General features: G+C 37.9%; 1 protein-coding gene across 5 annotated transcripts in view; it reads right to left on the bottom strand.

Annotated features, from left to right (window-relative positions):
- The window catches only part of LOC140274516 (collagen alpha-1(XIV) chain-like), a 125,659-nt gene that overhangs the window by 106,372 nt on the left and 5,812 nt on the right, over positions 1-13,475 (bottom strand). For 4 of the 5 annotated variants that reach the window (XM_072369808.1, XM_072369809.1, XM_072369810.1 and 1 more), the window contains exons 3-5: positions 10,736-10,852; positions 4,370-4,513; positions 2,748-2,831 (exon numbers count right to left, since the gene is read on the bottom strand). The exons of the other annotated variant lie outside the window; for it this stretch is intronic. In XM_072369808.1, the coding sequence (XP_072225909.1) occupies positions 2,748-2,831; positions 4,370-4,513; positions 10,736-10,852 (345 nt within the window). The remainder of the gene's footprint in view (positions 1-2,747; positions 2,832-4,369; positions 4,514-10,735; positions 10,853-13,475) is intronic. 5 annotated transcript variants of the gene reach the window in all.

Genomic DNA, 13,475 nt, shown 5'->3' with positions numbered 1-13,475 from the left:
ATAACATATGGATGATTACATAAGCCTATTTCTATACCTAAGAATCACAAGATTACATTTCTTAACATTTTGTTTATGTATACTATCTATAAATGATGCGTGTTTTAAAAGGAAACAGTTTCACTATTTTGTACAGAAAGATAAAGAAAGAAAGAAAACAACAAAGACAACTGACACAAATCTGCAATCTTGTACTGCACAAGCAGCAGTAATGAGACAAAAAAAGAACTTTATAAGAAGACCAAGCTGTAATTTTCTCAGTGTTTTGGATCATGTCCCTTTGGACTAAGTGCTCGTTTGCTCCCTCCCTTCTACCAGTTTTCCTTCATTCTGCTTTTACTTTTCTTGTGCAACACGTGCAAACACAGTTTGCTGAGTCTAACAGCCATATTAAAACATCTGTCAAGTTGTAAGTGCTCTCAAAAAGAAACAGTCGACACCAGATCTGTCATATTTGTGTAACATGTTAAACAGTGTGCTGATTATGCACAGAGGGAGCTGTCCTGCGTTCTGTTTTTTCTTGCTTCAAAGCATCCCATGTGAAATTAGTTTAAATGTTGCTCTCTCTCTGCATGTCGTGAATAGAAGAACAAAGGATGTTTAATGAAGACACTTTTCTAAACCTCATTCACAATCGCTGAAAACAGGCTTCAGACAACAAGCGTCGCTGGATTGACTACTTGTTCTAAAGAACCGTCTAAAATCCATCTGGTGAAACTAATTCATTCCATAAATAAATGTGAGGAAGACACGCATACAAATAATGAAACTTGCTTTAATCATAAAACCTGAGTAACATAGTTCATTTAATTCTGTGGCACCTGCATGCGTAAAGTTTTTTCAGATGTTAAGATAGTAAATGTCACACAATAAACCAAAAAATCTCTGATATGACTGTTTTACCCAGAGTCACTCCTAAATCCTTGTAGGTTTTCTGCTCCAGACACTTAACTTCCCCATGAGAGCAATTAAATTCATCGAATCACAAGTCTGATGCTGTCACACTCCAACACTGGTTACAGAGCTTGCATGCCGTGTAACAAGATATATAATTCTCTGAAACCTCAGACAGGATTAAAATGACCCTGGGAGATCAGAGTCAACTTAACACTGTTACGTAATTTTAGTAAAAGGCTGAAAAAAAATATGAAAGGATTGTAAATTTCCTGCCATCTGGAGGAAATAAAGAAAACCTTCGTCTGGAAAGGTCCAGGAGAACCCTTATAGGGTTTTTTTTTTAAGAAAATGAAGTGAAAAGTTATTTTTTAGTCGTTTAGTATACAACTTCAACAAAAGCAAATCTAAATTTGCAACAAAATAAAAGCAGCTGAAAGTTGAGGCTTACTGAGAAACCTCAACTAGATTGACACGTACGAAAACACAAAAATTCGAAATGTCACATATTTATCGCACTGTGACCATTTTCAAAGCAGAACCTGTAATTTGAGTTTGAGATTGTGGCTAAGAATCTTCCAGAAGCTCCAGCCACACCTTCATCAACTTGACACAAGCATCTCAAGGCTTCAAACACAACACCACAAGCACAAACACACACATCACATCTTCAAAAGCTGCAAAGGAACACGGCACAACAACAGGCTTCAATTGGAAAGAACATGATGAGGCAAATATCCTGCACTTGTGCTGCTGGATTTTTTTGGTTGTCTTTTTGTTTATTGAATTAAAATGAAAACATGACAATGTTATGTACTTTACATACATTGACAGGAGTGGGAAAAACATGGTAATCATACAAACTCATCAGCAACATTAACCACAACATGAAAAATAACAAAAAGAGCTAAATTAACATTATTATGGAAAAAACTAACTGAATACTTACAAAAATACATTGTGTAGTGTCGAGAAGATCATGGAGCTATGAATCGTGATCAGAACAGGAAGCAGGGTTGTGCAGCCCAGTTTAACTGTGGTTTGTAATATGGCACACAGAGCTGAGATTCAAGCTTACCTGCTTTTTGCTTGTTCCCTGCTGTCTCTATCTGATTGTTTGCCTCACCATGTGGTCCTTACAATCACTTTCAAAACTATAATTGGCTTGTTTATGCTCATCCCTGGATTTGTTTCCTGATTGCTGCAGCCCATTGCTTAAATTCTCTTTTTTGCACCATTTTATTTCCTTTCTCTCCATTTTCTTGGGAATGAAGCTCAGTGACAATCAGTGTGTGAGTGCAGGGACATTACATTCGCTTTTTTGTGTTCAAATATGTGAGATCAGTAATGATAAGTATGGCTGCCTTTTAAAAAAAAAGCACAGACAGAGCAGGAGAAAGTGTCCCCACCTGCAGTGAACACATTAGTACCAAAAATCTGTGGCTTACTCATCTCCCACTTTCCTGCTTTTGCTGTGTCATTGCACTTTTTTTTGGTTTTGTGTAAAAATCTCAGCTTAAAAAGGAGTGACACTCCTTTCAAAAACTTCTTCACAACAAGAGAAGGTGCCCTGCACTCTGGAAAAGTGATCTGAGCAGAGCAAGAATGTCTTCATGCTGTACCTCTCCCTGGTTAAAGGCCATTTTTTTTACTTTCCCTTTAAAATTTGTTCCTTAGAAATGGCAGAAATGGTCTTTCTGAGATGACATTTTAAAGCTTCCACTTCTCTCATTTCACAGGAGAGGTCTTGGATCCAAATATGTAGACTCACAACAGACGGATGTGTCAATCTTTTTAATTTCAGTGTGGTTTTTCACCTGGTAAGCCCTCCATTTCCCTGCTGAGGATCTTACCTTCTGAAATCTCATTGTTCTCCTGCGTGACATCACTGCTTTGTCTCCTTTGGGACTGAGCCAATTCGACACCTGATTGCTGAGCTGTAAGAAATAACATAATGCAAAATTCTACATTAATGAATGCCAGGAGATGACAGAGAGAAGAAGAAAAAAAGAGACCATATTAGAAAGGAAACCAATTCAATGGCAAGGATGCTGAAATGCCTTGAGGTCACAAAAACATACATCAAAAGTCAAATCTGAATCTTTTACTTTTAAACTTTCCTGTAAGAAACAAACCAGGGATTTATAATAAAGAGGAAATGTAAACTTGCTTTATCACTTTAGCACAGTTTGATAAGGGGTGTTCCAATACACTGTAATTGCCAATAAATGTGACACTAAAACTGATAATACAGGTAAGGTAATATCATAATTCGATCTCAGCTAATACAACCAAACAAATCTTTTAAATGCAGATTAGAAAATTGAGTGAATCATTTTGATGGCAATATATTTTTATTTCCAGGTGTTCTATCATCGTCACAGTTTGTATTTCACCCTTCTTTGTTTTTGTTTTGTCTATTCCAAACCATCAGAACTTTAATATTTCACTGGAATCAGTGAGTCAGTCAGTAGGTGTATGGCTTACTGTGGAAAAAAATAATCTGTAAAAATTATAATGACACAAGGCCAATTTTGATTTCATATTCTTAATGCTGAGTCAAAGTGTACTTTAGCACACTAACATTTATGCAGGAAACACTCAGCACCAGTGGATTTGTGTGTTGAAAATCCTGTTTAAAAGCTCTATGTGTGCTGCTTCTATTTTTCTGAAGCACAGCATGACAAGTAAATACCAGCAGGTCGCTGAAAGTCAGTGACTGAAACAAATTAAACACTTATCCTATTTTCTGTATTCAAAACCTAGGACAGGAAACTGAATAGTGTTGTTGCTTTGCAATACAAGCTTTGTTTTATTTTCTCCAGCGAAACCTTTGCCAAAACGTAAAGGCGTTACTCAACAATGGAGGGCTGCATCAAGGCACAACTTGCTGATAAGACATTCAGAAGCCTTCTTTTTGCCATCGGACTCTCCATGCCACTAAGACACAAAGTAGAGATCCGATTGAAGGAAGCACCCGTTGCATCCATTGTACATTGCTGAGTGTCTTTATTCGCTGAAATGCTAAAACAGTCAGCAACAAAGAAAGCAACATCTTTGCTCAAACAGGAAGTAAACTAACAAGTGCTAATTCTCCTGTTAGTCCTCAGCATAAAAAAAAACAATGTTATATTTCCTATCCACTGTGTATTTTCACCTATTTTATAAGTGGTCCATGTGAACTTTATCCAGCTTTTTTTTTAACAATTCATTTTAAGTGTTTTTCCATACTTCTTTCTCACACATGTATTTAACCATTTCTTTTTATGGAAGCAATCACACAGCGGGGACAATGTGTGGGTCAGCAGGGATTGTACAACAGGTCAACCATATATTCTACATCTATTTTACAGCTTTCAATTATAATGTAAGAAACTAATTTAGTTCTCAAATCTGAAAATCAGTCTACGTTAGCTGCCTTCAGAATCAGTCATCAGAGGAAGGTTTAAAATTTGACTCTGTTGAAGTCTCTTACCTTCATGCTTGCCCTGAAGAGGTTTGCTCTCCTGTCCCCCTTTTACTGCAATGATTTTAAAGCTGTATTCCTTAGAGGAGTCAAAGTCTTCGATGGTTAGCTTTGTCTCCTGCTTTGATAGCTGAACCACCTTCTGCTCTCCACCTGTTCCAGCAAGAAAAGCACAAACAGTGATGATTAGAGAGAAGAAACTGTTGCTGGTTTGATTACTGACAACCCACAGATACCTCGTGCAGAGTTCTTTTAATTGTTTGACTATCTGTGCAGGGTCCACAGCTGTGGGGATGCTTCAGTTTTTGGGAGGTTAGAAGCTGAAAATATGTGAAATTAGACCTTTATAAGAGTAGCTTTTGTTTGGCAGTCCCATTTAAAATTTCTTTACATCTGGGACTACTATGTGTGTTAAGACCCTCTTCCTCTGCTAAACATTAACTGAAGAAATTGTGATTCATATGCCAACAACATTCATGAGGATCTGGAGCTATTATCTTCAATCAAGGCAATTTAATTCAATTAGGTTTAGAACAGTTAAAAAAAAAATGAAAGTATGGGAGATATCCAAGACACACTTCATCATGCAAGAGTAAGCAGCAACCGAATATAGCAAGTGAATATTACTTTAACTGTGCTCCTGATCTGATCATTATAGTGTTGCCAAAATGTTAATCTACAAAATCTAAATTTTGAAAGGTTTTTGAGAAACAATCAGGCTCAAAAGCATAGGTTAATCATTGGCGCTGTTTATTGAGAAAAAAAAGGAAAGTGGATAAAACCTCTGCTTTAAATGTCTGTGGAAACAAAGTTTGTGCATCAGCAGCTAGAAAAAATTGAGAAAATTAAACACACTTCAGTGTCTTACATCCTGCTTTTATCATATGTTGTCTACCAATCAACACAGGTGTTTCAGAATAGTTTAATGGAGTCCTTATTAACATGAAAAGCCACTTCACAGAGATCACACTTTTTTTCTTTTAATCTCCGTGTAATTATGGAGACAAATTCAGAACAGGGTCTCACAACACCTGTTTTTGGAGCATAAAAATGAAAAAAGAGTGCTAGCAAAGAACTTTAAACTATGACAGCAAAAAAATGTATCCCTAAAGGAGCCACTAAAAGCCTTAACATTTAATTGATCTATGTGTGTGAGCAAGTTGGGCCTGTTTTGTTCAAGAACACTTCAAACGAACAAAAGACTGCTGATGAAAATGGTGTGGTAAAGGTGTGGTAAAGGCTAGTTAGTTAAGAATCTGTCTCTCAAACCACAATACCATACTATCATAAACAGTGGGAGGTTTACACACCCACTTCATACCTCTGCTTTCACTAATTGTTTCAAACCAAATATGTGAAAATGTCTTCTGTTTCATTTGACAGAGACATGAAATTTGACATTGTCAAACCCTGTGGTATCACAAACGAAGGGAAGGAAAGCTTAGTTTTATTAACATCTGAGGTCATTTCAGCTCATCCAGGGTGCAAAGAGCAGGTTGGAAATGAAGATCAAATAAAAGAAGTATGCATTCAGCATCTAATCTCGCCAAATGTGCTTTGCTTTCATTGCAACAGTAGAAGTCAGCAGTTTGCAAATTGACTTGAGTGCAGGTTCATGCTTACCGGCTTTACGAGACCATGTCCAAATCATATTAACGGAGACTTCCAAGATCAGAAAAAGAAAGCTTATGAATTTAAGTTTGAGTTAAAAGAAAAAATGCTCTTTCCATTTTTGCTTTTTTGTGTGATTAAATCAATTTTTTAACTTAGCATCTTGTTTAGTTCTGTTGCTACAGAACAAATTTCCCAGCCGGGATCAATAAATCTTTTCGAACTGTCAGCTACCAAGGCCAATTTCTTCTTGAATTTCATTTCCAGTAGCCACTCCAACAAACTGACTGACAGCAAACACCAATATGGTAGAGTGCTTTTTGAACACGAGTTAATTCCTTGAACTCTTGACGGAAGAAAAAAAAAGTATTTTCTTAAACTGAATAATTTCAAAGTCAAACTGAATAATTTTTTCTTTATCCTCACATTCTGCACATGCAAAGATAATGTGCATGATGCACCTGTCCTGTATCTTTTTCAAACTAGGACAGAGAGTCAGTCATATAGACTTCAACCAGAAAAAAAAAACAAGCTCATGAAACATTCCAGCTGAGCTCTTCAAAAAAATCCCTGCTGTTTAAGAAAATTGACCGCTCCTCTGTCACTGCTTTTCCGCCTTCATCCCACTCGCACTGATACAAGCAGCGTGCAGCGAGAAGAAAATAGTCAACATAATTCACTTCCTTTGCTTTGCACCATAAGGAGCACAGCCATCCCCACACTCCCAGATACTTTCCAAATCCGACTGTTTTTTTAACCTTAAACCTTCAAGCTAAGCACGGCCCAGTGGCAATATGCTGCAACGCGAGCTGTGTGGACATGTCTGCGAAATTAGCCCATTTTGCTATGGTAAAATGTCAAGCTTAATCAAGCATATGCAAGACAATGAGAAAGGCAGTAAAGTTTTCAGGCACCTGCAGGCTGCACTGCTCATTATGGTTCAGAAAAATGGCATATAGTGCACATTGCTTAACAAAAGAGATAATCGCCCAACTTATTCATGGACACAAGAGGTTAAAGTGGACTCTGCCTTTTCACCAGTTAATTTTGTAACAGTAACAGCAAAAAATATGCCCAACACTAAGTCTTCAACTTAGTCACCATAATTTAACAAGAGCTGTGACATTTCTAAAAATTAAATAAGTTAAACATAAAGTAGAAAAACAATGTCAACAATGAGCTCTCCCTTCCTTTCATTCCATGTATCTATAGCTTGCCATTGCTCTCCCTCCATGCCTTTTCAGCTCCATCCTACATCCTGCCCTTCAGTATCTCCCTCTGTTCATATTTCTGTCATTCCCTCCATCCAGTGACTCTCCGATGGTCTCAGGGGATGGTTGCCTGTGCTTACTGCACCTTATCTGACATTCTCTCCATTATTGTGATCAAGCTGATAGGCCAAGCAACACCAGAAGCTACAGGTTGACTCTGCTGCTGGCTGACAGCAGCTCTATTAGAAGAGGTTGACACACACCCTAATACTTCAGACCTCAGTGGTGTACCTCGAGCAGTGAGGAGAATAAAACTGCAAGCATATATCACCAGTCAAGTCACCAGTTGAAAACAGACGCCAACACAGAGAAAAGATGTAAAACAAATTGTCTACATTTAAACTGGATCATATTCAGCAGGCCGAGAATACACATCACGATATTCAAACTTGGTGTAAAATCTGGAGCAATTTTTTGTGTTTTTCATCTTAAGCCCGATGCAGCATGAGCCTGTTTTAAATGATGCAGTTGTTCTCAAGGCTCGTACCCCATGGCTAAAATAAAAATCTGTAAGGGTAAAGGCACTAACATATAGTACAAGCCAAAGATATAAGCTTTCCAATGGTTTTTATTTAATGTTTCTACTTCCCTCAGAGGCTGAGAAATAAAGGCTTTAGTGAATGCTGATCATTTAGTTAATGCCAGTGCCGTTCCTTAGAAAAACCCCAGGTGTTTAGAGGATGTTCTTAAACAATGCTTATGTTTTAAAAGTTTTTTTAAAAGGGGACCCTAGGTATTCATTGGTTAAAACGAGTGCTGTGGGTCAAAATGTGCCTGTAAAGAGAGAAGTTGTCTCAGAAAGCTTCAATACTATAATATATAATATACTAGTTGGGTTGAATGTGCTTCTTTGAACAGCTCATTTATAAGGTGCTCAGAAATCTGTGTTCAGCTCTATCAGCTGGAGAAGTCTAAAAACTGTTCTGTATTAAGAATCAGGTGAGAGCTATGGAGCAGAAGCACAGACACCACACATCACTGGAGGCTTAACTCATCCCCATACCTCACTATGGTCTCACACAGAGGGTTTGGCATCAGCAGCAAGTAGTGATGAAAACACCAGGCAGAGGCTTTCATGAAAGAAACATGTAGCCAAACATAGCCTTACAGCCATTTAAAAAGTTGCTCTGTTCTGCTCTGTTTTGAGTACAATTAGTGCCACAATATGGAGGAATATATTGCTGATAAGTTGTGTTGTCCCTAAATGCATATACACAGGAAGGGGTACGATTTTTACGAAGATACCATTTTTAAGAAGAACATTTCAGTTCAATTTGATGCAATCTGATACAATTCTTAACATTTGTCTTATTAAGATTTTCATCTTCCATTGTAAATGAAAACAAACTGTTGACATAAATGTAGTATTGGTTGTCCACATTGAAATTGGTATATCTAATAATAATCATATCTAATTGATATACTTTAAAAAGACCAGGGGATATTAAAGACTGGTATTTTAGTTAAACAAAGCACAAGAAACTCATATACACTTTCACATACAGTTGCTGGAGAAATTCTTATGGCCCATAGATTCAGGCCATCTGTCTATTTATGTCACATCTTATTAAATCCAGGGATGTGCATGCGCATGTAATTGCAACTAAAACATTAAAAATCAGTTCATGCCAGTTAATCTTTACAACGCTAGTATCTATATCCACGTTTTTTACATCTTAGGTGCTCGACACCAAGCTGACAATCAGCCGTTGGACACGTCTGAAGTGCCAGGAACGTCTGCCTCTTTTGTGTCTGAGAGCGTAACGTACCATTGCCGGAGTCTGACTCTGGCAACGTTCTATTACAGGGTCGGGTCTGTCCATTAGAGGGCTCACTCTGAGCCAAAAGGAAACAAAAAAATGCTTGCAATCCTCAAAGAACTGAAGCAATCTTACAGAGAAGAGAAAGCCAAAATTCCTCCACAACTATACGAGAGGCTGATAGCATCATACAGAAAATTATTGGTTCAAGTTATTGCTGCTAAAAGCTACTGAATCACGAGGTGTACTTAGTTTATCACACTGCTTCTGCATTTTGGCTTAGTTTTTGACAGAGTGTAATACGCCGTGTTTTGTTGTTCATTTAAAACTGGATTCACCCAATTTAAAGAACTTTCATTATATCCTGATAGATAAACCTTTGTGAAAGAGGGTGTTCTTTCTTTTTCACATTATTTAATCTACAGCTGGTTTAAATAGGTCACAACCATGTGCTAGAGGAGGTAGTGTTGAGGTCTAGGGGAACCACTCCTTATTTTTTTTATTATGGACCTCACTTGATGTAGTGAAACACCTGAACTGGATCTAGTCATTCTTAACTCAAATGTTCAATGTTCAATTGTTCAATCGAGGAAAACAAACCACTCAAAGCCTTCATCAATAGATACTTGCAGCCATCAACTACAGGATTCCAGTGGGAACCAGAGTAATCCTGGTTATATCAGATCCTGTGTTGTTACATGTCTCTTTTACTGCAGAGCGAATTATGAACAAGCATGCAAGCCACATAAAAAAAGTTTAATTTGCTCTCCCTGAGGGAAAGAAGTTAAATGGTTGCAATCTTCAGTGCATAACTAGAATTTTTTTCTCTTCCAGCAAAGACAAATGTTAAATAGTTTACCTGATTTGTGATATCTTTGAAAATTTGAAGATATCTTTTGTAATAATTTGTACTGTACTTTTCATTTCATAGCAAATCTCTGAAAGGTCTGCATATAATGCTCTTGACAGCAAAGAATGAAGGAGACCGTTCAGCAGCAAATACTACTGAAGGGCTGTCGAGCAAGACTTTGGACAGCCAATCTGTCACAGAAGATTCACTGCTCAAATGGTGAGTGTGAATGAGGGCAGCTGTGTTCACACAAGGCAGGACCATACAGGACAAGAGTGTAAATTCCTTGTCAAATTTCCCTGAGCTAATCAAGTTTAAACGAGAAGTTTTCCGCAGAGAACAAACCTTCACTCAGAAAAATAATGCCTCAAGTTTGCTGCTTGGGTTAATGTTTGTGGTTTCTGACGTTTTATATCTTTATTATGACACAGAAAATCTGTGACGGAGTACAAACGCAAAGCATGCTCACTTTTGCGAAGTTTGCTGTAAATGAAACAAAGTTTTGCCAATGACACTCACCAAGCTCAGTAAAAATGAAGAGGCGAAAAGAAAAAAAGCCTTGCCATCTGTTCAATGAGTTTCTTCTTAAAAACAGTAATAGTGTGATATAAGGTCCTATCTGCTGATAAACCAGGGAGAGATCCTTGCGATGGAATTAATCAGCCAAAATTATTAGTCAACAAGCTTCTGAAATTATGGGAACTTTCGCAAACAAAAATAAACTAATTGAATGAGAACATTGTCAACTTGTTTTCCTTATGATTAAAACAGAAGCTATGAGTGATGGAAAGATGCATAGAGTTGCAATTAAACTCAAAGTGAACCTGCATTTTCAAAATATAGGAAGTCCAAACCACTTTTCGAGATCGGTGCTGGGTCTTACCTGGTTTTGCGGTGTAAACGACCTTGTAGCTTTCAAATTCTCCCTTTGGTTCCTTCCATGACACATCAAGCTTTTTGGGGCTCAGGACTTTTGCACGAAATCTTCGTGGTGACGAAACTGGACAAAAATAAAGCAAAAAATCTGCATTAAACAATTGCTGTGAGTTTGAAGCATAATTAAAAAAATTTGCTATGAGAAAAATTTAAGAAAAACCATCTCATGCATCATTCATATCGCCAGTATTTTTAGTTAATGGTGGAGAAACTGCAGTTGTCATGAATGTTTATTAGTCTATTACTTCCATAACAATGGATGGAGTTCAACTTTGTTGTTGTTCTATGCTCGCTTCAGAATTATGAATGAAGAATAAACACTTTCCCAAAAATATTTGAAAAAAGATAATAAAAAAAAGATGTTTTCACAGTTTCACAGCTCTCCTTCAGTTTTTACTTTAATGTGGTCATTCATCTTCGCAGCACAAAACACAACTGAAAAAAGTTAGATTGAACTCCCTCCAGAGTTATGGTGGCATACAGGCAGCCGCTCCATCTGTGTTTCTAAACAGGGTGGAAAGGGAGAGAAAAATAAATAGAGGAATACACGGTATCTCATCCAAGTGGAGGATACACATCAGAGAGATTAGCTGGCACAGATGTCATAATAAAAAGCCCAAAAGTCCCATTCTCCTCCTCTTCCTTGTCTTCCTTTCTACTGATGAGTCTGCATTGTGTTTGTCTCTGTGGAGTACAACAGGTCTCCATCTATGTTGCACTTACCGTTTTCATCAAAGCAACACTCCTGCCTCTCATCCCGATTAGTTGCTGGCCCTGCCAGCCACCTAGAAGCCTACCCCCCAATCTTTTCCCTCTATTCCTAAGTATTCATTCATTCTGCAAGCATACAGTCTCACCACCTCTATCTCTGCATCTGTTCCTGTGTCTTTCTCAATACACATGATCCCTCCCTGTCCTGATCTCATTTACTTTCCCTCCATTTTTCTGTGTCTCTGTTCTATGAAATTAGTAAATGAGAGGAAGACAAAGAAAAGGAGTGAATGTGGCTTCCTCTTAAGGAACAAGGGGTACCAAAGGGAAAGGCACTGGAATAGCGTCCCGGTGCTATTCCTCTCCTGTCCTCGGCAGGAATATTTAGATGTACATCACAAAGTGACTCAATCCAATGAGTTGCAAAATACACAAAACACTTTACAAAGGCCTCCATCTGTGTTAAAACCTACTGAAAAGTCAACAACATTGTGTCAGTTGAACGTTTACTATTTCACAAAGTTTACACACAGTGTTGTTGAATTTTCATACAGACGTAGGTTAAAACACTGGAATGAGGCTTTTGTAAAAGCACCACAATGGCAGGAACCACATTTCCAGGGTCAACAACCACCCTATCATTTCCACACCAGCAGAGCCAAATCCCACATAATAAATGTGTATCTAGACACAACACATTCCCCAGTTTACTTTAATTAACTGGAATATGAGGGGGGGGGGGGGGAGAGAAAAGCCAGGGGGTTGAAAATAAGATATGAAATCCACAAACTCGTTTCTGTGTTTGTGTCTTCATTATGAGATAAACAGTTTGCTGCTGCCAACTTCTTTAAATACCTACAGAGTGACTGACGCTTTGTGTAGCTCTGATGCTCCGGAGCAAAGTAAACAAGAGGCTCATATGAATGGTTCACCCAAAACAACTAAATAAAATAGAAAAATGGGCCTTTGGGCTGTGTAAGTTTAGAACAAAATGTGCACACTGGCTCTCCAGATGCAACATGGAAACGGTATTCAAGCATTTCATTTATTAACAGGTTGTTTTTTGTAAAGCCCTTCTTAGTTGTTTTTCAAATTTAAAAAGTGGGGATGTTTCAAAGTTTTTTCCACAAAAACGAACTGTCATTTTCTTAAATAGCCATGCTTTTTCTCAGCATTTAGAGAATAGGGATCTATAAATATGCTAATCAGCATCGCCCACATCTCGACCCATCAGCAGCATCCCCCGTTTACTGTGACTCTTTTTAAGCTATGCTTTGTTTGACACTTCTAATATTGTGCTCATTCAGGTTTAAATATTTGAACCAATTCTCAAGAAAAGGAACCTCTACTGCACAAGATGACAAACAAGTGAACGTATGAGAAAGATAAGGCATTATTTTTTTTGGCCGTCAACAGTATTAGAAAGGCACTGCTTGCTCGGCTGCTAACTCGGCTAGCTCATAAGTTCCTGGCCAAGTGCTCAGGAGAGCGTCCTTGGCTAGCTTCAGTGCCGTGGCTCCAGAGCTCATGATTTGCTCGGAACTCCAGAGCCACAAGCTCAGATCTCTGAGCATGTTGAGCTGATCCTGGTGAAAATTTTTAAAACTTTCACCAGGCAGAAGAAAAACACATAATCAGGTGATTTTTTTCCACACCTGGTAATATCTCTTCATTCAAGCTGATATACAATATATTCAAGCTGATAATAACCGTCACAACAAATCTTTGCAGCGTTTTAAGTGAACCACCTCTTATGCATGTGATGCATGTGAACTACAGAAAACAGCTCATGTAGGTATGCAAAGAAACTTGAGTTCAGCACAGGAAATATAATCCTAATTTCAATGGAGAGAATGTGAAGCTGGTGCATTCAACAGCAGGCAAATATATTTACATATAGTGCAAACACATAAGGAATACTGTACCAATTATCTCACCAACCTGGAAATGGGAATGAGGGCTGCATGGGATTTCAG

Source organism: Leuresthes tenuis, unplaced genomic scaffold, assembly GCF_036924035.1.
Source record: "Leuresthes tenuis unplaced genomic scaffold, fLeuTen1.0.hap1 SCAF_18, whole genome shotgun sequence".
In the NCBI taxonomy this organism is placed as follows: Eukaryota; Metazoa; Chordata; class Actinopteri; order Atheriniformes; family Atherinopsidae; genus Leuresthes; species Leuresthes tenuis.
Note: the sequence above shows the minus strand (reverse complement) of the source record. Positions and strands in the feature narration are given on the sequence as shown.